Genomic DNA, 24172 nt, shown 5'->3' with positions numbered 1-24172 from the left:
TACAAACCACATATCTCTTTTAGAACAGCGTCTTCAACTTTTTCAACTCCACCTTTTCTCACTTTTTGAAGTTAAATAAATGTGCATCAATCCAAGGTTTAACTATACTCGTTCATCTTCCTTTGATGCGGAATAGCAAAACATAACTATGAGTATCTTGCGATAACGGTAGTACGTACAGCCGACAGGGCCAAAATTGATTCTGCGGAGAATGTTGCGTTGGAAACAGGATTCAATGATTTGAAATTCATCGGATTACTCCCCTTGAAAATCGGTTATTGAAAAACAACCGTTGATTTTTCAATAATGTTATTTACTTAATTCTGAACATTTCAGAATTTGCCCTGTAAGGAAGATATTTTTTACTGTCTTTATCCGGCGGTCGGGCAGTAGGGTAGGGCAGGGTAGGAGGTGTTCAGAGGTGGTAGGAGGCGGTAAGAGATGTTAGGAGATGGTAGGAGGTTTTCGGAGGTGGTAGGAGGTGGTTGAGGAGGACGAGGGGGAGGAGGCGGAGGATTCACGTACTCACTCCGTACTGACTCAATCTCAAGCTTATATGCCGACACTACTTAGGCTGCTACGAATGTCGGTGCGAGCCCGTTAGATAGAGTCGATAGAGCAGAAAATCCCTGCACTTCCATGCCCACCTGGGCCCACTTGCCCGCCGAAAACTGGGCACAAGAATTTACCTAGAGGTAACGTCTTTATATTCTCCAGTCAACGATTTCATCTAAAAATCGAAATGTAACACATACATAGGTATGTATATATTATACATAACTGTGCAGTGAATAGTACTTGAAGTTGATTGCAATAGTACTCATAGACAGAGGGAACGCATTGCATCGCGAATATCGCATTTTCAATCATCTTTCGCTGTGTAGCATATTTGAATTACGCGCCGGCTGAATTTTATTCTCGACCTTTTCGACAATTTCTCGACGGTCTAATGACGTCACTACAGCCATGACTACGGCGGGCGAGTGGCCAATTCGCGGACATAACGTTACGTCTAAAACGACCGCATTCAATTGGCTCGGCAACACACGGGAAAAAGGAATAGACGAAATTAGTGTCACTCATGTCAATCGTGTCATGCCATGTCAAATCATATGGAAATATGTGTGAAAAATAACTACCTAATCTTATCTAACCTGCGAAGGTCCCAGTGAGGTGCCCGCAAGATCATCAAACTTGACAGTTCAATCGTTCAAAGATTCGTATAAAAGTTTGCAACGATTGGATTAATATCACATAATTGAGTATGGCCTGGCTCTCAGGACTTGCAGGAAAAGCGGAAAATCTCCTTAACAAAATTGATCAGAATACTGCAGCAGTGTTGAGCAAGGAAAAACAAGAATCAGAGTCTCACTCTCTATTGACGGAGGTGACATGGGTTCCCCCTCATTCGTAAGCCATCTGAAAACACTTTATATTTGTTGAATCACAATTTTATCTTATTGACGTGATCATTAGGCACAGAAAAGTGGTGTCATGGAATGTTTCTTTTAGCGGTTCACCGAATAAACCTGCAATCTCGTCTTCTCCAACATCTCCGCTACATTCGAGTGTACCTCAAGTACGCTCGACGCCAAATCTGAGGACTTTAACACCTTTAAAATCAAAAGTTTCTCGAGATGAAGAGCTGATCACGTTTTTAAATACACCTACTACAACGCCAACCAAAGCTATAATTACCGACCATGTTACGGCTCCAGCAACGCCTCTGTCAATCTGTGTTGAACCTCCAACTGACAACACTGATTCGATATCTGAAATGTCGATAAGGAGTGGCCAGATCAGCCCGGTTCTTTCTCATGCCTCTGTTGATGTGCCTGAAAACGATTTGGTCAACACAGAACATAATCATCTTGATTTGGAAACTCAAAATATAATTTTAAGAAACGAAATTGAAGCCTTAAACCATGAGCTAAATCTGATTACGCACAGGGCTCATTCTTCTGAAAGTGGTGAGTGTAAGAAATTCATCTGTTCAATTGATTTCTGTTGTCGAACAAGTTCGAATATATTTTTTTTCTGTACCCTCGTTGCGCACAGAGTGCAACGAAATACGTCACAGATTGGGAATTCTTCAACGAGAGTTTGAGCACAAGTTTGACAGCCAAAAATTGGAGAATGAGACTCTTGTTAAATCTTCCAAAGATTCGGATTTGCGAAAGGATTTAAAATCTGCACAGAGAAATTTGGAGGAAAAAGATGAACAGCTCGACAAACAGCAAACCGATCATCAGAAAGAAATTCATTTTCTGAAAGAGAAATTAATCTGCTCAGAGAATAAACGGGCAGAGATTGCTAAACAATTGACCGAATCTCAATCGGTGTTGGAGAGAAATAGATTAGAGTTATCTTCGACTAGATCCGAGTTGGAACAGCACAGAGCTAGAGCACTAAAGACACTACAGGAAAAAGAAAAACTGATTGCAGAGCTCAGAGGAAATGCTACCACTGGATTAGATGATGTGACTCTTATGGAATTGGACCAAATCAGGTAAAGACTAATGTTTTGAAAAATTTAATACCATATGAGTATTACGATTGGATAGAATGCTTGAATAATTACATGAGTCTCGATTTTCTTTGTATTTTGTGACAGAGATTGTAATCAATAATTCTTTAACTCTCCCCTACCTTTACAGGCAAGAGCGTGAAGCTTTGAGGGAAGAAAATCAACAGTTGTGTGACCAGCTACGAATAGCACGGGAAGAATTGGTAAATGCAGATACTAAATTGGAGCAAAGTAGGCAAGACACTGCCATGGCAGCGGTACAAATTCAAGAGACACTTGCGTTAGAAAGAAATCGACGCCTGGCTGTCGAAGAGGATTCACGGCATCATGCCGAGGTACGTTATAAGCAATGAGTAACGAATATATGTAAAACCCTGTGGATATCTATATGATTTTATTATTTTCATCGGAAAATGATTTTCAGGAACTCAGGTCCCTCCAGGAGGAAGTATCTCGTCAGCGCAATGCTCTAGCTTCGAAGTTACAAAAGCAAGAGACAGAAATTTCGAGGCTTAGGTCGCAACTTTCAGCTGCTTTAACACCCAGCAGCGAAGTTGAATCAAGATTATCCGCACTGACGCAGACCCTTGTCCTAAAGCAACAAGCGCTAGAAAGCCTGACCACGGAAAGAAACGCCCTGCGCTTGCAGCTTGAAAAAATTGAGGTAATCATCTCAATAGCCACAAGTATTCGATGAGTAGTGCTATGACTATTCAAAACTTATTCCGTTCTATACCAGCACCAGCACAGAGATGTCATTGGAAATCTGAGGAAAAATATACCTTATGACCACATTAATGACACAGACGACGCCAAAGCACAAGTACCATCATTTTTGCTAGAGACACCTTTCGATACCGGCGTTGCCAGGCGTGTAAAAAGAGCTTATTCGTCTCTGGATGCCGTCAGCGTTCGTACAGGAGTATTTCTGAGACGTTATCCACTGGCAAGGATTCTGGTGCTTGTTTATATGGTTAGTATTCATTGAAGCTACCCCACGATTGCGTGACAACACCGTTTGACTTGGATGGAACATGTCTGGATATTGTTTTCCAAATTTTTTCTTGCAGGTTCTTTTACACTTCTGGGTCCTTGTGGTCCTATTTTCACATTCCCCAGAGGCACATTGATTTCATGCTACAAATCTCAAAGTTTTCATTCAGGATGGAATCTGACAAAAACGGGCTGGCAAGACAATGGAATCTGTTATCGAGTTATTCGAGGGGTAAATCACCGGACGAAAATGTGTACACTACATCTCTTTTTCTAAAAATCTCCCGTCATTCCTCAACATCTCCCAACATCTTCCGACATCTCTCAACATCACCCGACTTTTCCCCACATTTCCTCGTACTGTCGCAGTGCCGGCGTTTGGGTAGGGCGCGTTTGGGCAATTCCCCGGGGCGCCAAGTCTATAGGGGCGCCGGTGCCTGGTGAATAAAGAAAGCGAATAAAGAAGGAAGTAGATTAGGGAGCCGTTTCTGTTTCTCAGAAAAATGGTCTTTTTTGCGCACCATTAAAAAATAAAAAAAACCGAGAAGAACTTACAGGCATCTGTGTTAATCTCCAACGAAAGCTTGCAGTTGATTCCGATTGTGACACAGTACATGTATTGTCTAACAAAGCTCATTAGCCTCAACTTGTACATTCCGTATTAAGGTGTTTCAACCTAAAGAAATTTTTTTTTCAGCGTTGCTCCCTCTTAAAACTATTGTTAATGTTGACAAACAAATTCCCTGCAAAGTTGAGCAAAACGAAATCTCAAAAGCGGGACCTATAAATCTTGTCCGATTAGGCTCAAATTTCCAGAGGATTTTTTTCATCATAAACAACAGTTTCATGAGAAAGCAGCACTGAAAGAATAATTTTTTTCTATGGTGAACCACCCTAAGCAAATCTGGAAATTTATTCGAGAAATTTCTGTTTTCATGGTCTCAATCACTTGTACGAGTTGTACCAAAATTAGATAAAAAATATCTAAAATCAATCTAGTATTCGAAAACAAGCCATATGTGTATTAGGTATACGATAAATGATACATTGTATTCTCGATTGTATTCCAATGTGTCCGTACTATTTAAATTCAACGTACATGCGATTACAATTACAATTACAACAGAATCTAATATGTACATAATTGTACATAATAAAATAAGGGAATACTTTGTATAAATAGAGAACAATGAACAAGAATCGCGATTTTTTTATAGTATCAAATATTTTACTCTTAGTTTCATTGTTACGGTAATAGAATATACAACAAGAATTTTGTTGAATCGACCGCGTGATCAGACGTGGGTATTTTGCGTGACAGTTTTTTCTCACCACCAAAGAATAAGAAATTTTCAGGATTATTCACGAATACACCAAGATAATCCGATAGTTCTTCCTTTGGCGAAACATTCTTCAACTCACTTTTAATGAATCGCTCGATTTCTAATGCATCACTTTCAGATATATTTCCTAGCAATACATTATTCGCAAAAACGTGTGGAGTCAATTGTTTTTTTACGTGCGAAGGAATGTCATTTCAAATTCACTTTCAATGCTGTCGAAAAAATCGCTCGCAGTTTCAGCCATTTTTATTGACAAATTAGCGCAATCAATCGCGTGGTCAAAACGTACGCGCCTTGCAAATGTGCACGCTGTAATTAACCCGTGTCGACACCTTCCAGTGTCACTCCTCCCAACTCTTCCACATTCTGCGACATTTACCGAATTCTTCCGATATCTTTCAACATCCGGCACATCTGATCCACATCTCACCCATATCTCACCAAATCTCACCAAATCTCACCACAGCTCACCACATCTCCTAAGATTTCTTCACATTTCATCCACATCTCCACAGATCGCATAACATCTCCTCGTACATCCTTGTACCTCCGATACATTTCCAGCCTCGTATACACCAAACTTACCCGGTGATTTATCCCTCGGAGTTATTACTTCAAGGAGGTTGTAAATAAGCACTAGATTTTCTATACTGGGACACTGAGGTAATAGAACAACGATATTCGTTGATGAAATATTTTTTTAATTGGTAGGTATATAGTGTCTTAAGTATAAGGTGTATGTATTGTATAACAACTAAATACAAATTTAAATTATATAATTGTAAAATTGGTAATACTATCAAGGTTATAAACGAGAAGATGTACACGATGCATCGTACACTCCATAAATAATTAATTGATAATAAATAAATAAATTATAAACAATCGAATTCTTCATACAGCTAATGACTACGTTTTAAAACTACTGCCAAACGTAATTAATTTTCTCCTGCACTTGTTCACATTATATATTTATTATGATTAGAAAGAAAAAACATTGGTAATGCTGATAAGCATTTTACTACATTGCGTAATTACACCTCATGCAAGCTAATCCAACACCAGTATACTTTGTTGTTTTTCCTTTCTTCTCTTTTAAATTATTTACTTATTGCATTGTTAGTGAAACATTTTTTGTATCAATTCTTTTCCCATTCCATTCTTCGAATGGGTATTTTGCAATGAACTTTATCAGGACATTTTGTTTAGTACATTGAGATCACCAAGATATAATGAAAATAATAATAACAATATAATTCGAAAGATCGCACTTTCATGGTGTTTTTGGTTATTGATCAAATTTGATTTGGCTTTTCTTACTCAGATATAATTTATTATAAGGTATTAAGGTATGTATTATATTTTTTATATTAGAAAACAGACGTCTAGACCATAAGTTGTAAGCTAATTATGGTAAGCCCCAAGGCTTGATATGCTGGAAGCTACATAGTTTTATAATGTTAAATCTAATCCTAATATCCTAATGCATATATTATATAACCTGCGTGTAAACTGTCACTACCCCATCACTGCAGTATACACAACACAGGCACTTATCAGTGCAGTGTATGTAACTGACAATAGTTTACAGACTTTAGAATTTAAACATTGAGTCACAGAGAGCCTAGATTGGCACGCAAATGAACAAATTACATATCATCAACGTATACAATTGAGAATTGAGCTTATTAATCACGCGTCATTCGTAAATATCGCGATAATTTATCCTTGATTTTGCTTATCGATCAATCTATTTGGAAAAAAATATTTCTACTGTGCTTTCTCAATGCATCTAACACTAACAATCTGAACTCATAGTCGAGTAGCCCATCATTCCATGATATTTTTTTGTAAAAATAATCACGACACATATCCTGTTATAAATATAAATCGAAAACTACCGATAGATCGTGCTATAAAATCAACGGCAATAAAATTCTTGCTAGATCACGGTTGTCTGACGCGAATAAAGGATGTAAATCAGGAACTCGGATAAGTGTTGTACAGTTAACTAATTATAGTAAAATGAATCGACAAAGTTGAGTCGATTTTTTATATCACATATGTTCGATTGAGTGCCAATGAGAAATAGATCTTATCTCCTAAAGTACTACTATACATATGTATGATTATCGCACAATCACAAAGTACACGTGTATGTCTACTATATCTATAATGTATATATGTAAGTATATGTATGTATGTATACAATCAAGTTTATCGAGTCCTACATTGCTTTTTGCACCTGATATTATCATCATTATTATTATTGTTATTGATATTATCATTCATCGACAAAATCTATTACTCATCATATTTATTTATTTTATTATTATCGGAGTCATGTAATCGAACGCGTTTCCCCTGCGAGAATCTATAGATTTTAATGAATTATTATTCGCCAATCTCCGGTGCGATACGTTATATCCTAAAGCCGTGTAAGTATAATAAAGCTATGGAGAACGTAGGCATCTAAGTAGGATCAAGTTATCTGTGAAGATGGCTATACGTATTTACTAGTAGGAATTGTGATGCGCGTATTTCGGTAAAATGTATAGTATTTATATGCTTATGGTATATCTATGTAGTATACTTGTTTTTCACTGGATTTTAATATTGAATTTACAGACGTATCGCATTGGCTGGAATCTGATCGTAGTCAACGAATTCTCGTTGCCAGGTAGTTTCATAATACGTTGCCAAATTGGATTTTGATATTCAAATAAAAACATGTAATTATCGTTTCATAATTGTTACATGGGTGCAAAGAAAATAACTATAATGAAATTCCTGCAAATTGAACCGGCGCGCTTAGTCTTCGCTATATAATCACAAGGCATATATTCATTCTCGAGGCATTTTTGTGTCCACATATCGAAGTGGCAGATATACGAGTTGCAAAAAAAAAAAAATATACCTGTACGTACGACACGTTCATGCGTTCAAAAATTTTGGAGGCTAGTTTAAAGGCGTGTAACACGAAACCCGTTGAACTCTCGTTATAACGAGACCTCACGACCTTAACTATGATCGCACCTCAATTCGAGTCATATAACGTTACGAATATAATATAATGTAGTATAGTATAATATGATATAATATTGAATTACACGACTCGCCGGCGAGACCGAGTACACAGCGCGATTTCTCTTACAGAGACCTTTACATGGGATATCAGAGACGCGAGTTAATTAGTTTAGACGATGTAACGGGAGAACGACGATCAGGATCTATCTTATGAGCTTGAAACTTTGGGATCCTGGGTAACTTTTTGGGCGGCCTCGTAATAATCGTCCGAGGAACAGTCAGAGCTCCCATCGTTGTCCACACTCGGTACCGACATGGTGGAATATCCGGTTGACGAGTCCGGAGTAGGCGGAGGTGTAGGTCTGGATAAAAAGACTTCGAAGTTTGAGGACACCGCGGTATCGAGGCACGGAGAAACTTCAGGTTTTTCTGGTTTGCTGCTGCTGTTCTCAGGGTTGCTCATAACCGAACGGATGAACTCCCGGGTTTCGGAACGCAGCGCGTTCACCCGTTTCTGCAGCATGTGGTTGCGCCGAACGAGAATCATGGTCCGGGCGACGATGTCCAGCAGACCTGAAAGGCAGAATTATGTAAGATACTACGAAGAGAATTCGAATTCGAAAAGTATGCCATAGTCAGTCTTTAAACTATCAATTTGCACAATCGATTATTGGTAGTTTACGATTAATCGGCTAATCGCAATTTTTTATGTAATGCTAAACCAAATATTGGATTATTGAATCACTTGTGAACTAGAATTATGTTCCCTTAAGATCATGGGTTCAAAAACGAAATGACGTGGAGAGTACCGGAGCGGAGAGGCAATACAAACACAAACAGACGAACAGATGCTTTTGCGACCCAGACGTCGAAACCTGAAGCCCTTGACCCTCCAACAACCCTTAGTCTCTTAGCATCATTAGAAAAATAAAAACGGTCCTTCCTCGTACATTTCAAATAAAAGCCGAAGATAAGATGTATATAATTCACCGTGTTTAAATATTATTTATCATCCCATTTTCCTACAAAGATATCAAGAAACTTTTGTTCGTACGAGAATAACGACAGAAAACGTATGTTCCTGCAACTTGGAAATCAATGACAAGAAAACATGTTCTTGTATTATTGTTGCGTAAGAAAACAATTTTTTCAGCGACATGTGTTTAGCTTTGCGGGTAGAACTATACGAGCCGCGACGATGGGTATGGTTTGTAGATAATAGACAAACTAAAAGTGACATTTTATTCTATCGGTAATGACTGACCACAGCAGACAATGATTTTGAAATGCATAGAGTTAAATTCTTTTTTACGAATCGTTGTTATACTGAGTACCGACCTTCTCGCTGGGCAAAAAATGATCGCCAATGTTCGGTCAGGTGATCCGTAGACGACGTCCTGGCGTTCGATGCGAGACAACTTCTCGTTGGATAAAACGAACTTGTCGGGCATGTCGGTTCCCATACCGGACTCGGAGGTGGAGACAACGAACCGAGTCGATTGTTTTCGGGGTGATTGAAAATCCGCTTTATTTCCAACCGTTGTTGCTCCCTTACGATCCCATTATTTAAAGTGCGTTGACGACGCCGTATGTAAGAGCCAGCACCGTTCTGATCGTGCATTGATAATTCCGGTACACAAATCGTTGGCGCCATTCTCGATGTATGGATATATCTGCAATGAAAAAAATAACGGTAATAGATGAATAAATTTGCTGTAACGAAAATTGTATAGCATAATTTCCGAGAAATATCGTCGAATTATGAAATACAAATTTTATCTTATTAAATATAAAATTGTTTTTTTTATTTCATCCAATTTTGTACGACGAAGAAACCAACACTGGAGTTTCGAACCAAATATGTAATTATTTCATATCGATAACTAAAATTAAACTAATTGCTGTATATATTTTGTATGTACCGTGTATATATGCCGTTTATTTTGAGTCAAATAAAAAAAATTGAAAAAAAAAACACAAATCCCGTGGTGAACTTTCTTCTACAGCGTTAGACAGATGAATTTTTCTTATGGTTAGCAATGGTAACGGTCGCGGTTGCAGCTCAGGTTGAACACAAAAAAGGCGTGCGGTTGAGCACAGGCTTCGCGGATGACTCGATCGTTATTGATTTCGCCTTGTATTTTATCTAGTGCAACTCGACGCCGTTCCATATGACCGATTATTCGTACTGTAGTAGCCACATAAGCGTGTAACTCGTGCACTTTAAGAGCATGGGTATAGCGGTTAACGTGATTGGCAAAAAAAAAATTTTGATACAGAAAGTTGTAAGACGAAAGTTCAAAGGTGCAATTTAAATTTATTATGAATTAAATTTTATCGCACCAATGTACCGTTTACTAAGAATACGGAATTATTAACAACTCTTGCGGATATCGTGGTGTTTGTACACTTTTTCAACGCCAAATGTTCAATCGTGTGGTTTGTTATCCGATTATGACGATCTGCTCGTTTTCCTCGCAGCTAAATTTCATAAGAATCGTATAACGGGGATTTCTTCTTTAGCTTTCTAGTTCAATAATAAACTATAGTACAATCACTGACAATGATCGTCGAGTTATAAACGAGAAAGTTATGTCTGCACTGTGAAAACCATAGCTGTTGACAAAAATCTGTTTCAGACGATTTAATAAGAACACTGCGAATGAAGTAAGTAAATCAATTTCATCAAAATTGGGCAAGCAATACATCGTTTTCGGCATTGAAAAACCTGGCCGGTGATACGATCTTGCTGATGAGGTTGATAATTCAAAAATTTCGCGATTAGGTCCAGTTGCACCCGTTTTATACCTTTTTACAATCTTTTTCGACCAACGTAAGCAACAATTCATCAGTATCATTAGTATACCCGCTATAATGTGACAATGAATCGGTCGGAGGCAATTGGAAAAAAGATCGTTAAGAAAACCTCCAGCAACTTTTCGTGCGACAATGATAGTGAACATTTTTAGTGTATAATTGAAATGAATCTGAGAAAATTTGGATAACACCAGCTAAGATGTTAATGATTTGAGAAAAAGTTTTATAATTGGAATGTTCAAAGTGATTAGACTCTGGTCTTCTTCATCCGATTATAATGTTTTCGGATGTATTTTGTTCAACGTATGCATCCCCATACATTGCCTCAAAGTATTAGAGAAAAAGTCATCTCCAGAGTGGATAAAAAGAGATTTCTGTAAATATGGTGCACCAGATATTTTCAGCAATTACATTTACGTGTGAAAACTGTACTATAATTTAAGATTTCTTAAAGAGCTATACGTTCAATCAAATTTTTACTCATTTCAATCACAAATTTTCTTGATACAAAGTTCACATCATATCAAGGAACTCGAACCGTGTCATCTTGAACAAATTGATAGTCAGCACGATTTCGTCCGAAAAAATTATTTCGTTGAATCAGGTAAGTATTGGATTGGCCGAATTTCATTGTAGCATTTAATTGAACGAAACGAATATCACACGACTAAAATAATCCCTTCCCACCGTGTCAATTTTACTTGTCACAAATATCATTGCTGAAAATTTTTCGAACGATTTTTCCCCTCTTCCTGACTTCCGAACGAGACAGACGGATCGATTAATCCCCAATACTTTGCACAGTACAATATCAAATATCTCTTTCGAATATCTCGTCGACGAGAAAATAAACGCGGAATGCTAGGTTGAAAATGGTTAGGGAGTGGGTGACTGTCGCGCGCGTGGATGCGAGGGGCTGCTGAACTCATAAACGATTACCTCGAGGGTAGTTTCCGGGTTGAGTTTAGGGGAAGGGGGTTAAATGCGGGGGGATTTCGAGGGTCGGCGAGGGGAGAGGAGGCCCGAACAGGCAACAGAGAAAGAGAGAGAAGGAGCGAGGAAGCTCTGGAGGGGATGAAACCTGGTATCGGCCTTGAACCCTGCGGGGGCACACGTGCAGAACATCGCACCGGGAGGCGGACGGCCGGCCGACCTCCTTATATCTTCCGGGATCCAAGTTTCGTGGCTTAGTCTCGGGAAAAGTTACTTCCGTTCTTTAATCGCGTCAATGTATCAATTCTCTACAGCAAAATCTTGGAGGTTGCGTACATCCGGCGCGGATGCTGCCAACGACGAGTACCTATACGGGAATTAGGTACATCGGTATTCGGTTATCGCAGCACTCCAAATTAACATTTTACAACAATACTTTATAGTAATAGTTATTTTCATCACATCTAACGTGAGAAGGATCAAAATCGTTTCCCATTTTTATGGTTCATATTCTCAGAATATGCGCAATAAATTTGTCATATTCTGTGTAATTGATTTTTTTTCTTTGTTTTCTTTTTTTTTTTTTATATCAACGACACCGATCGTCTTCCTATCCGACTGTAACATGTTTAACCCTAGACGATGTAGGTATATGAAAGTCAATTTTCAAAGACTGTTTTTAACAAAGAAAAATGCAAAGAAACGCGAAAGAACGACGTTTTACAAACAAAAAAAAAACTCTATACTTATTTCTAATCAACGATTGAAAAAATTCAAACGCTGTTTTAAATTAGGTACAATATACCATCGGTATAAAAATATCGCCGTTTCATTCGCTCAAAAAAGTATATTTATTTGATGATACGAATGTGGTCAGTTTCAGAAGATTCGGAAATATGATACGTTGAGGATAATTCGGTAAAAAGAGTTTTTTTTTTCCAATCATTATTGGTACATGTTCGTTGAATAATTGTCGAAATATATCAAATGCGAACGAATAATAATCTACGTTGTATTTTTCTTACGCTCGAGCAAAGCAAACAAGACGCGTCGTTGTTTTGTGCATGTCACACACGGCTCGTGGACAGGTGTCGCGAAACCCCCTGACCTCAGATCTAGGACAAAAAGGTCATTGCACCCGACCTTTGGCAAATGTATACTTCATAATAGTGGGATAAGTGTACCTTTCTGGCTGAAACAAAAGAACTGAAATCGACATAGCGTCACAATTAACTAACGTAAAAGAGCACGTAGGGTCCGATTGGACCTCAAATGTTCTTCCGCTAAACATCGACAATTGGGTACTTTAATTAATCAAATTATGGAGCCCGATAACACCGCGTGCAATTTTAGTAGCGTACTTTCAAATGTAAACGGGGTCCGTACGGACCCCATAAACTCCTTGCAGGGATATTATTACCTTTGTCTGTGAATAAGTATAATACTTACGGAGCATCATAGGCACATGTATCTGTGTTATCATAGATAGGTTTGTTGTGACTGGCACAAGCCATTTGAAAATAATGTAAATATATACACGATATATTTATACGATGCATATTATGTATACATAGACAGGATGAGATTCTCCGACAATGGTGAGTCAGCTGATTTAGTCACGCAGAGACTTCGCGTATTGTAACACATTGAAATTCAGGGTGTATAACTATATTACGGTATACGTGAAATTCTATCAAAATAAATACTATATAGATACGTACATACTGTATATACATATATATATATATATATATTTACTGTTTACTATATCAGAGATCTGCGCTGCGTGTCGAAACCAAGGCAGATGTTCCAATCTATCCGTATATGACTGCAATGTATACAAGGAAATGAACTCGTCAGAAATCAAAGCGGAGTAATGAAAAATGCGATTCGCTGTTGGTTTTGAATTATTCAAATCGTACGCGTCTAGATGAGGAGAAACCGAAATAGATAAAGAGACAGAAGGGTATATATATATATATCTAGATAGATACCTATAGGAGTTCTGGTGAAATTGCTCTTTTATAAAGTCTTATCTGCATTCTTACTTACTTTGTGTAATGTAATCTTTGCCAAATTTTCGGTAAATTGTGAAATAGGAAGAATATTCCTTATGTACGTGTTTTTTGTGAATTTCCCGGCTATCCTGTACTTCAGGATTTTAGCTAGCCTTTAATTTTTATTAATCAATAACTATTTCCCACAATTTCTCAAAATTACTCCGCTTCCATTTTCTTCCCAAAATTTCTAGACCATATTAATTTATATAGAATTTATTTGATCGCCAAGTGATTCGAAAATTCCGACAAAACACTCATAATATTTACCTATCTACTATATCTGTATAGAGTTACTTTTACCGGCGATGAAAAGAATTCAATTGTTTCTACTGACAGTTTTATTAGCATCAAATAAACGCACTAAAGCCATTCGGTCGGAACCTTGTTGCAATCATACAAATCGACTAAATTGATTTCAGATATTTTTTCCTCCCCTCTGCGTCGTGCCGTTGTAAAAAAATACCGCGATTAATTTTTCAAATTAATCCTTCTATCGACCGATCAACCAATCGGCTCTTTATCGATTAATCGTACATTCCATTTCCCGATTAATTGGAAAAAAGCAGAGACAATTAAAGTCTACAGTAAACAGATTCGAATTGCACAACCCCATAAATATAAACATGGGCAAAAAGTGCAACGGCCACCAACCGGTCTTGACACGTGCCTTTACGACAGGCGGCTCTCGGGTCGCAAACAGTCAAAGCGACTAGCTGCCAAGCACGGAGTGGGAAAGCGCAACGCGAGAAAAACGAGCCCATGTCGACACGTGGCCTCCTCCTCCCCCCCACCGCCCGCCACTCTTGCCCCTTCCCGCTCGGCTGCTAGAAGCGGAGAACTCCTGTTATATGCGAGGATGACTGAGGATGACCCGCGCCCGGTGAACGTAAAGCGAGCGAGGCTGATGGTGGATCCGCTGACACGTGCGAGTGACGTGCGAGTGGAATTCGCGTATATCGAACCGAGTTACACATTATATACCCTTGAAGCAAATGAGAACGTCGGCGCTCTAATTGCTTTTACCTCGACGAGACGATTTTTTCCACTCCTGTGCCACGCGACTTGTTGGCGATTTATGTACATGCATATATATATATATATATATACATTATACGTAAAACCCAGTCACGTGGCGTATTGGCCGTTTTGAACCAACGAGAAGCCTTTCGCTTCTACTAAGGCTGTTCCACGATCTCCGTGAAGCCTCTGTATACTCGTTATTTGCCACGTGATGGTGATTGTTATCATCGTGCCATTGCGGTGATGAAATTTCATTGAAAAAACTCTCGATGTATAATACAGGTATATACAAGGTACACATGGATTTTCTACAATAATGAACAAGAAATTTGATAGGATTTTAATTTTCATTTTCTATTCTTATTTGCATAAAAAAAAAAAAAATAATAATTGAAAAAAAAATGCAGAAATTGTATAATAGAATTCATGCGGCAGATGAATTTATCTGCGATGAAATCTGTTGGAAAATTCTCGAATTTCCCATTCGTCTCCAACAATGATGTAAAGCGTATACGTGTGTATTTATCCTAACAATAAATTATACTGTACGTGGACGTATTTTCGAGGTCGGTTTTACGTTCGCGAGCGTAACGTCGAAATGCGTACAAAAGGCCAACGTGCCAGAATGTACTTATGTATACAATATACATAGAATTTTGTGGGGATACATAAGGAAAAATGCATATGTATCGATCGACCGCGAATGAGAATTATCGGTTAAAGTAAGCAGTGGTATGCCTATGGTAGGTGTATTTACACGTGGGTGTACAAAATTGTATATATTGGTACATAGTTTTATACACATATGTATAATTAAAGATATATATTCATTGGAGTCACGTTAGAGACGCGTGTTTGTCGTTAACGAGTTTCAACTTCTCTCATACATTATAAATATACTTTTATTAGCTAGAAAAATAAAAGAAAAATAAAAAAAAAAAAGTTGAAAAAATTTACCCGAGACGTGAAACACGGATCCTCGGTGAAAAGACATAAATACATTAGTCAGACTGGTTTTATTTCTTATTCTATATTATATTATTTTATGCTACATATTTTCCTTTCGGTAATAAGTGAAATTTTAATATAGGTATATATTAAACACAGTATCAGAGAAGCGGCTGATTTCACAGAGAATTACTGGACCCTCCTTATATGCAACACGGTTATTCTTCGTGTGATGCAGGAACTAACGTGACGGGCAAGAAATAAATTGTACACTACATTATGTAAATATTACAGGTCTGGAATCCCCAGATCACAAAGCCGCGTTCACATCGCGCGGGTTACTGTATATACTAATCACGTGGAATTGAGATTAATGATACATGGGAGAAAGGAAGATGGGAAACATAAATAATAAAGAAGTTGAAACAGACAGAGAGAGAAATAGAATTTTTAGAATTAAAAGACAAAGAACCGCTGCATTTGTTTAGAAGAAAGAAAGAAAAAGTAAACGGACAAATCTCATTTGAATCCGCGTATACCTTCGTAAACAAACATACACGAATAATATGTATCACGATACAGCATAAAATACGATACTCAATCGCGCGCCAGTTTTATAAATTACCGTCTCTAATTCAAGGAGAAAGATATTCAATTTTGTAAAAAGAATTAGCGAAACGGTCCATTTCTCCCCGTTATGCTTAACTGTGTGTATACATATTTATAGGAACACGCATTCAGGATTTTGTATACGCGGTGAAAAAAAAACGTGCGTCTGTACAACGCGATTGAGTAATTTCGTTGCTCGTTAAGGAGTAAGCACGCCATTTTTTAGTCGGCGATTAGTTGAGGTATATAGAGATACGATGTAGTAAAAGAAAGTAGATTGGCTACTATTCGATTTTTCCGATGAAATTTATCGAATCGGTCATTATTGAATAAATCATTCCGACCGAGGAGCCATTCACTTTGAAATCAAATGAAACATTGATTTCGATACTATCATGCGACTTTCATTGAGTTTCAGTTTATACCAAGAGAGTTCCGGAAGTTCTAGACAATTTCCAATGATTTACGGATTGAATAGAATTACAGGAAATGACAGCATATGACCGAAAATTGCCTGTATAAAACGCTGAGAAGTCATAGGAAACGAATGAAAATCAACGAAAACACAATACATATTGAAATAGAAATCAACAGAAATAACAATGAATTGAAACCATTTGGTCCGTGACATCATTTTTTTGATGCTATCATCACGTGATTCCAAGTGATTCGAAATGATTTCCAATAACTTAAATTATCTAGATCAATTCCCGCGTTATTCGAAAGAATATTCCAGTTATCTGTAAATTTTTATTTTATCTTTTATACAACTTGATTTCCGACTCTTATAAGTGTATCCAGGTTCCCACAAGCAGAACGTGCCCATCGATTCCTGACGGTGAAATTCAAATTTACGCAAGAATCCGCGACACGGACCCGGAATAATGGTGTGAAAATTGCAATCATGGATCGAAAATCAATTCGAATCGTTCATCACCCCGACCGTAAGGTCGTCTTTTATAGGCGTTAGCCGAGTTTCTGGAAAGAAGTTTGCGTGGATCTCGCGGGTTAAAACCACGTGAGACCCCCCCCCCCCCCCCCCCCCCCCATAACTGACACAACTCTCCGTCTCGTTCCCCGCACGCCGACGCTTTAACGCCGGCGTCCCGTTTCACCGCGTCGCGTCGCTTTCCTTGTCCTGGCTATCGCGCGCACGTGGCTCCAAGTTCGATGCCCCTTAAAACGTCGCCCGGAGCGCAAGATTGGTAGGTGGGTTGGTAGGTGGGTGGGTTGGATACCTCTGAGCACAGGATCAAGGATATGGGGGTAACCACTGATCCTGCTATGCCTGGATCTTTTTGCGAAAAATATTCTACGAACGATCGAATTACTTCTGGATTTCAATACAGTGAAACCTTTTGTCAATCCTGTTAAATAGATTTTGACTAATGGTAATGTATATATATTTTTTTAACGATCCATTGTAAATTTATGTATTATAGTACCTGTGCTATAATTCTCCATTTGACGTTGTTTGTTATTTGAGTGAAAACTTCTTCATCACGGGAGTGATTTGAAACTCCATGTAACGAGACGAAACTACTATCGATGAAACGAATAATTATTCCACTCCTGATACTGCATTCTCCTCATTCTCTCGCAGTTTAGTTTCTGAAGGTTTCACTTCTACCACGTGTGAACTGCCCACATGTTTTTTGTTTCTTACACTTATACAATGGGCTCCATAATTTTTTGGAATTGGACAAACTCATAACTTGATTGCAACAAGTTAAATTGCTTGAAAATAATTAAGTGTTCAACTGTTTCAATTAAAATTTACAGTCCTCAAAAATTTGCGTTGTGTTAATAAGGAGATCGTTGAAGGAAACATGCTGTACAAATTTTTTTTGTACCAGCAGATTTCAATTAATTCAATCTTACGTGGACAAAACTTTTCAATTTGTAGTTGTTCACATTTTTTAATAGGAATAATCATGGAATGTTATTATCACCTTCTGCAATCAAGAAGCAGATATAAAAATGCAATAAGTTTTTCAACAATAATCGTTATTTCGCGACTTCACAATCGTCTGTAAATCAGTGAACCGTACACTGGAAAATAAATAGTTGAATCCAAGAGAGTCTTAAATCCAATATTCCTTAACAGACATTCAATTATTTTAAGTAGTTCTTTACTTGTAGCAAGTAAAGTTTATCTGAAATAGAATTTTTTTTTATCGCAATAATCCAGTACTTTTTATTATTTTTTATTTGTTTTTTTTTTGTATCGATAAATTACCTGCTTCAGAGTATGGGGATAAATATTATCTTGGATCTAACTATTTTTTTCTTTCCACCGTATGAATATAGCCAAATATATTAATACTTCGAAAACTCAGCATCTTAGTGTCAATGGCTCATGCCAAAGTTGAAAAATAGCCGTACACAAATCGTTGTTGCATGCAGTGTTTCGTTACGATACCGTATAATAACATCAACCGCGAGTGAAATAATAAACTATAACTGATTCGATGCATATAACGTATAATACAATTAGTCATCATCCATCAACACACTCCATTGTACTACTAATTGTGAACTAAATCGCATGTACGTACAAGTGCAGATTACGTTGTTTGAGATGGGGGAAGCCATTGCGCGATAATGTAAATATTGATTAAACTCAGGAGCTTCGGAACGCGGTGGAGTTTATCATCGCGAATTAATTCGAAAAAATATTACATGCGCGAGTGTGTGCGTGCGTACGCGCGACACGTGCGTCCCGGTTAACCAAGTCGTGTGTATTCGCGTAACGTATATAACGTATACCCTACGTGCGCGATAATACGCCGGATAAGACGCCGGACCTGCGGCTGCATGGTTGAGCGACGGTGGAGGGAGTATCGGGAAATGTGGGCCACACGTGGCGATAGCGCGCGATTCCAATGACTAAACTACGTACGTATCTACGTATGCACAATACGTTGGGTACCCACTGTTCCCACATGCCAGCCGATCAGGAACGACTTCACCTTGTTCCGTAAAGTCGGGTGACCTCCGCGTCTAGGTTGCGGATGCCTCCCACGAGCATCGCGTTTGAATTTTGATAGAAAACGTAATGCAGTTGGCCTTACAAACTTTGCACGGTAAGGGGAGCTGGAGAGTCGGAGGGAAATTGCAGTATTCTGTTATACCGACTCAAATTGACATTATAAATTGACCATAAGCAATAGAATTCCCCCGAACGCATTCGGACCCCCATCCAGCCGGAGGAAATTGTAGCCCAGAGATGAACGTCTCTACGTATCTTCAGTCAACGCCACTGCAGGGTGAATTTTTATAAGTACGGGCGATCTTGATTTTATTGTACCAAGATCGATTCGAAAGGTCTGAAAAATCGAACATTTAAACAGCCGCGATGCCTGTGGTCTGTACGCTATGATTACGTTGGTATGATTATGTCGACCAATGATAATACGCACGTGGAGCTGACATAATTTGAAACTACGAAAGTATACTTTACACTTACAAGTATACTTCCATATTATGGCACTGTGAAGTCAGCTACACGTGCCTATTATCATCGGTCGATATAATCATTCCAACGTAATCATAGCGCATAGACCAGACGCGATGCTCTTTATTATTTCGATTTTGCATGAATCGATATTTCTTCACGCTTAGTAACCGACTAGTTGTTTCTGATGAATTCTTTCCGACTTGCGTTTGTGCGGTATATTGGTTACGCATATTGCAAATTATTAGTTAAAATATTATACGCGTAGAAATGGTCTGCATTGTATAAGAAATATTGTGTGTGATATGGATTGGTGCAGTAATTTTACATTTCATTTCATTTTACGCAAATTCGAAAGAATCTATATTTCAATTATACTTTTGTATTTTAACGTAAAATTGTTGAAAATTGCCAAAATAACGCTTTTTTTTTACATTTCCATAAGACCTTGAAAAATGCCCTGTAAAATCCGGTGTGGAGTTCTAGAGATTATATAATTGTAGAAAAACCCGACTGAAACAGTGAATAATGTTATATTGCAATGTTTTTTTTTTTTTTTTTTTGCACGATTCAGATGCTAAAGCGATTTAGGCCACATCGATTCTTTGGGCCGATTTCTGGTTCAACCAATTTTTGGGCTGGTGCAAATATTTTGTACCACACAAAGAAAGGATTTGTTGAAATTACCAAATATGGCAATCGAATTTCGAGAAGGAAATGTCTTTTTGAATCAAATGTTATTATTTACAAATATGTCTGTATATTCTTTCCCCATAATAAAGTAACGTATTTAGTAATAACAAAAATTTGTTTTTTGCTACGAGATTTGTACACTACTATGAGAACCATTGCAGTAACTGCACGATGTCGTATGAAAATGGCGATGTGTATAAAAAAAAAACTGCCGATCAAAAACAATTGAAGATAAAAAATTCGCGGTTGCATAATACATCCTGCGATTTCTCACCCTTGAAACTTAACCCTGTACGATAGCTAATGATTGAGAGCCAGGCGGTTAATCGATTAATCGATGAAGCCATAGTTCAAAGTAACGATTTTTAATCGGTATACTCGGAATTAATCGGTTAGTCGGTTATTTAAAAACCGATTAATTGAATACACACGTCAGAAGTTAGTATTTGATCGAATATACCAATATTCGACCGATCTTTCTTACGTATTAATCAGTAATCTTTTCGGCCAGGTTGCGGCCTTAATCTGAGTTCATATACGGCAGCGTAGGTATAATTTTAATATACCATAATAGTAGAGTTTTCGTGATAAGTTCATTGACGCGTATGCTTTCGGGTTCTTGATTAGTTATATAGCTTTGGTGAAACTGTGGCCCGGTTTTTATACCCCATCGAGTACTACTGGTCTGTCGATCGCTTTACTACGCCATTTGCATAAATTTTAATTTTTATCCCGCGTGGAACGTTTTCAATTTTCTCGCACAACCGAAAGTTATCGGTATTATAATTAGGGACCGTGTTACTGTTATTTCGCGTGTTTGATTCGTCTTATTTTCAAATGAATATTAAGGACGACGCTTGTAAGGCGGCGTGAAATGCCAACGATATGCCGTTGGCACCAAACCTTTCGAAACGCAGAACCCGCGATGGTTTTCAGCTTGGTGTACTTGAAATTTTGCTAAAACTGTACGAACAGAACGGTTCGTTGTTTGCGAATTGCTATAGATTGCCCGTTATCACAATATCTTATAAAATCGCGCGCGTGATTTTCTGTTATACGCAAACGTTGGACTTGTTTTATTTCCGAGAAGCTCGAAATTTCTCTTTGAGCTCTACGTACTATTCGTTCAGCATCGTTGCGACAAGATAATTGTTTCCATGAAAGGTTCCAATCTTTTCTGAAAACTCACAAGATGTCGTCCATGAATAGATTTTACACTGAAACTGTGTCAGAAGCCTATAAGAATAAATTTGCATGTTTAATACAGACTCGAAAAGAAAAATGACTAAAATAATATAATCCCGTCTTATTTACTTCAAAAAAGGTTTCATCGAATCTATACAACAATTTATCCACATCAATGAATATATTTTGACCTCGTCACCCTGGCAATTGATTCGAATCTTTTTATCACAATTAAGGGGGTCGTCTAGTGTGAAAGCTGTCTCTTTTAAAGGTTTTTGGGTATTTTTTTTTAAGAGAAACCATTCAAGTAAAATTTTTCTTATTATGTTTATTGACGTTTAAACAAACTTTGTAAATTTCTGGAGTCGAAGTATTAAATATATCCTAACGTATACTGCCCGAAAATACATTAGGTTATATTTAATACTTCCACTCCTAAAAATGTACAAAGTTTTTTTTAAATGTCAATAAATATAATGTGTAAGTTATGAGAAATTTTATATCAATGGTATGACTAAAAAAAAAAATACTTAAAAAACCTTTAAAAAGACAGCCTTCATACTGGAAGACCCATTTAAGAAACGAATTAATTTTGTACTATCTAGATAAAGAAAATCGTCCATAATTTTCATAATCAATTGAAAAAAAAATAAGTACATATTTTACTGAACATCTTCACATTTTGCCGCAGAAAAATCTTCTTTTACGGACTTCTGCAAAGACATTTAAATGTACACATATCAGGTATTTCAACATTTTCTTACAATTAATTTCCATATCATATTGTATGTATTGTACATAATATATTTTGTGCGATTTCGATACTGTGCGCAATTACCTACTGGCGCGTATATCAGAGAATTATGCTAATAGGTATAATTGAGCAATTGCTTGCAGCTAATTACAGTTCAATTGATCGTTGGCCTGGGTGGTAATGTCTTCGTTACGAATTAGTACGACCAGGAATGACTTATGAAATTATTGCTGGAAAAGAAATAACATTCTAAAAAAAAAAAATCGTACCTATAGCTGTTTTCAAAAATTCTTCAAAAATTCACCGCCTACACCCTCTGCAATCTCCAAACTGCAGTAAGTCGTCCCGTCGATCGATGTAGATCACCTGTGGCGCCCACGTTTCCGTTTTATATCGTTTATAGTATCTTCGTTAGCGTCTTTTTCCCGCTCTATTTTTTGAGTGTAATTTTTAATTGTTATTTAGATATTTTTCCGGATCCGTGAATGGTGGAAAGTAAATAAAGTTGAGTGACACTATCTTGGGAATACTTTGCGGGTAACGAGAATAGTTTCAACTATCTATGCACATACGATGATAGTTACAGATGTATATAGGAAAGACTTACTAGTGCGATATTCTTTAAATATATTCTACAATAATTTGTGTATAATATGTGAGATATGTAGCACACGGGGGATTAAACGCTGACCCATTCCTAACCTGAAAATATTGCTTATGGAAGTTTAATATTATACCAGACTTTTTTACGTATATATAATACCGGGACGGAACTGTCCTGTACTTCTCTCTCTCTCTCTCTCTCTCCTCTCTCTCTCCTCTCTCTCTCTCTCTCTCTCTCTCTCTCTCTCTCTCTCTCTCTCTCTCTCTCTCTCTCTCTCTCTCTCTCTCCTCTCTCACTCTCTCTCTCCTCTCTCTCTCTCTCTCTCTCTCGCTCTCTCTCTCTTTCTCTCTTTGTTTCCTTTTTCTTTTGTTTATCTCATAAAACTATAGGTCAAGCGTTAACCTGCCAGAACGATGTCAAAGAAAATCTGTATGTACATGTGTCGGAACGTTTTATTATACAATTAGTTTTATCTCCGTATATCGTATAGCGTGTTTATAATTGCCCGTTTAAACAACCGTTTTTACAACGTACTTTGGAATCAGTTCGCGGCAAAGTACGAGTATATTTGAATACAGACGCGCACTCGTAGCTACGTAATACGGTCTTATAATATTGCAGCGTTCTGGTTTGTTCAAGGAGCGCACTGCACCGTTCGAAGGTTTGCGGTCGACTGAGGAATACGCGCCATGTTCGAAAGCTCGTGGAAATACTAACACCACAGCGGTGTAGAAAGGCATGTACCGCCGTACATAGAAACCATGGATTTGTAGGCACCCGCTTATACGTATATAGATATACTGCTAATAATCATGATAACGAATGTGCGGCACGTGTATCCCCTCCAATGAGGGTAGGATGGATTTCGCAAAAGGTGCGCGCGCCCGCTTCGCCCAACCGCGACGCCCTGACGTTACACACGCATACACCCATATACATGTACATTCGAGGGCAATGAATCCGAGACGGCTACTTTTTTTACACTAGACAGTTATGTTGGCAGCACTGAGAAACCTAGAGCGCCATAGTCGGCCGAGCGCGAAACAAACTCAATCTCAATAAACGTAACATAACCCACGACCATCGAATCTAACCTTAAAATACCGCGGGGATAATGACTTGTTAGATTGACACGTCAATTCTAAGGTTAGATTCGACGGTCGTGGGTTATGTTACGTTTATTGAGATTGAGTTTGTTTCGC

General features: G+C 37.9%; 2 protein-coding genes across 7 annotated transcripts; one reads left to right on the top strand and one right to left on the bottom strand.

Annotated features, from left to right (window-relative positions):
* The first annotated feature begins 977 nt into the window (after nucleotides 1-977).
* Nucleotides 978-6612, top strand: Golgin84 (golgin A5). Its single transcript, XM_046618812.1, has 7 exons — nucleotides 978-1410; nucleotides 1513-1970; nucleotides 2059-2509; nucleotides 2658-2862; nucleotides 2952-3191; nucleotides 3267-3500; nucleotides 3598-6612. Exons 1-7 carry the CDS (start codon nucleotides 1265-1267, stop codon nucleotides 3655-3657), a joined length of 1794 nt encoding a protein of 597 aa, XP_046474768.1. The 5' UTR covers nucleotides 978-1264; the 3' UTR covers nucleotides 3658-6612.
* LOC124215437 (Clock interacting protein circadian) lies at nucleotides 5544-23657 on the bottom strand. Of its 6 annotated transcripts, XM_046618820.2 has the most exons (5): nucleotides 23373-23657; nucleotides 22974-23068; nucleotides 22636-22796; nucleotides 9229-9563; nucleotides 5544-8463 (listed from the first exon to the last, which is right to left on the bottom strand). In XM_046618820.2, the coding sequence occupies exons 4-5, from the start codon at nucleotides 9542-9544 to the stop codon at nucleotides 8099-8101; spliced, it is 681 nt and encodes a 226-aa protein (XP_046474776.1). In that variant the 5' UTR covers nucleotides 9545-9563; nucleotides 22636-22796; nucleotides 22974-23068; nucleotides 23373-23657; the 3' UTR covers nucleotides 5544-8098. The 6 variants fall into 6 exon arrangements, with proteins under 6 accessions (XP_046474776.1, XP_046474774.1, XP_046474775.1 ...); XM_046618818.2 differs by lacking the exon at nucleotides 22974-23068 and having other exon boundaries at nucleotides 22636-22926; XM_046618819.2 differs by lacking the exon at nucleotides 22974-23068.
* Between the last annotated feature and the right edge of the window lie 515 nt (nucleotides 23658-24172).

The sequence above is a fragment of the Neodiprion pinetum genome, chromosome 3 (genome assembly GCF_021155775.2).
Source record: "Neodiprion pinetum isolate iyNeoPine1 chromosome 3, iyNeoPine1.2, whole genome shotgun sequence".
Lineage (NCBI taxonomy): Eukaryota > Metazoa > Arthropoda > Insecta > Hymenoptera > Diprionidae > Neodiprion > Neodiprion pinetum.
The sequence above is the reverse complement of the archived record's forward strand: the minus strand, read 5'-3'. Positions and strand labels throughout refer to the sequence as shown.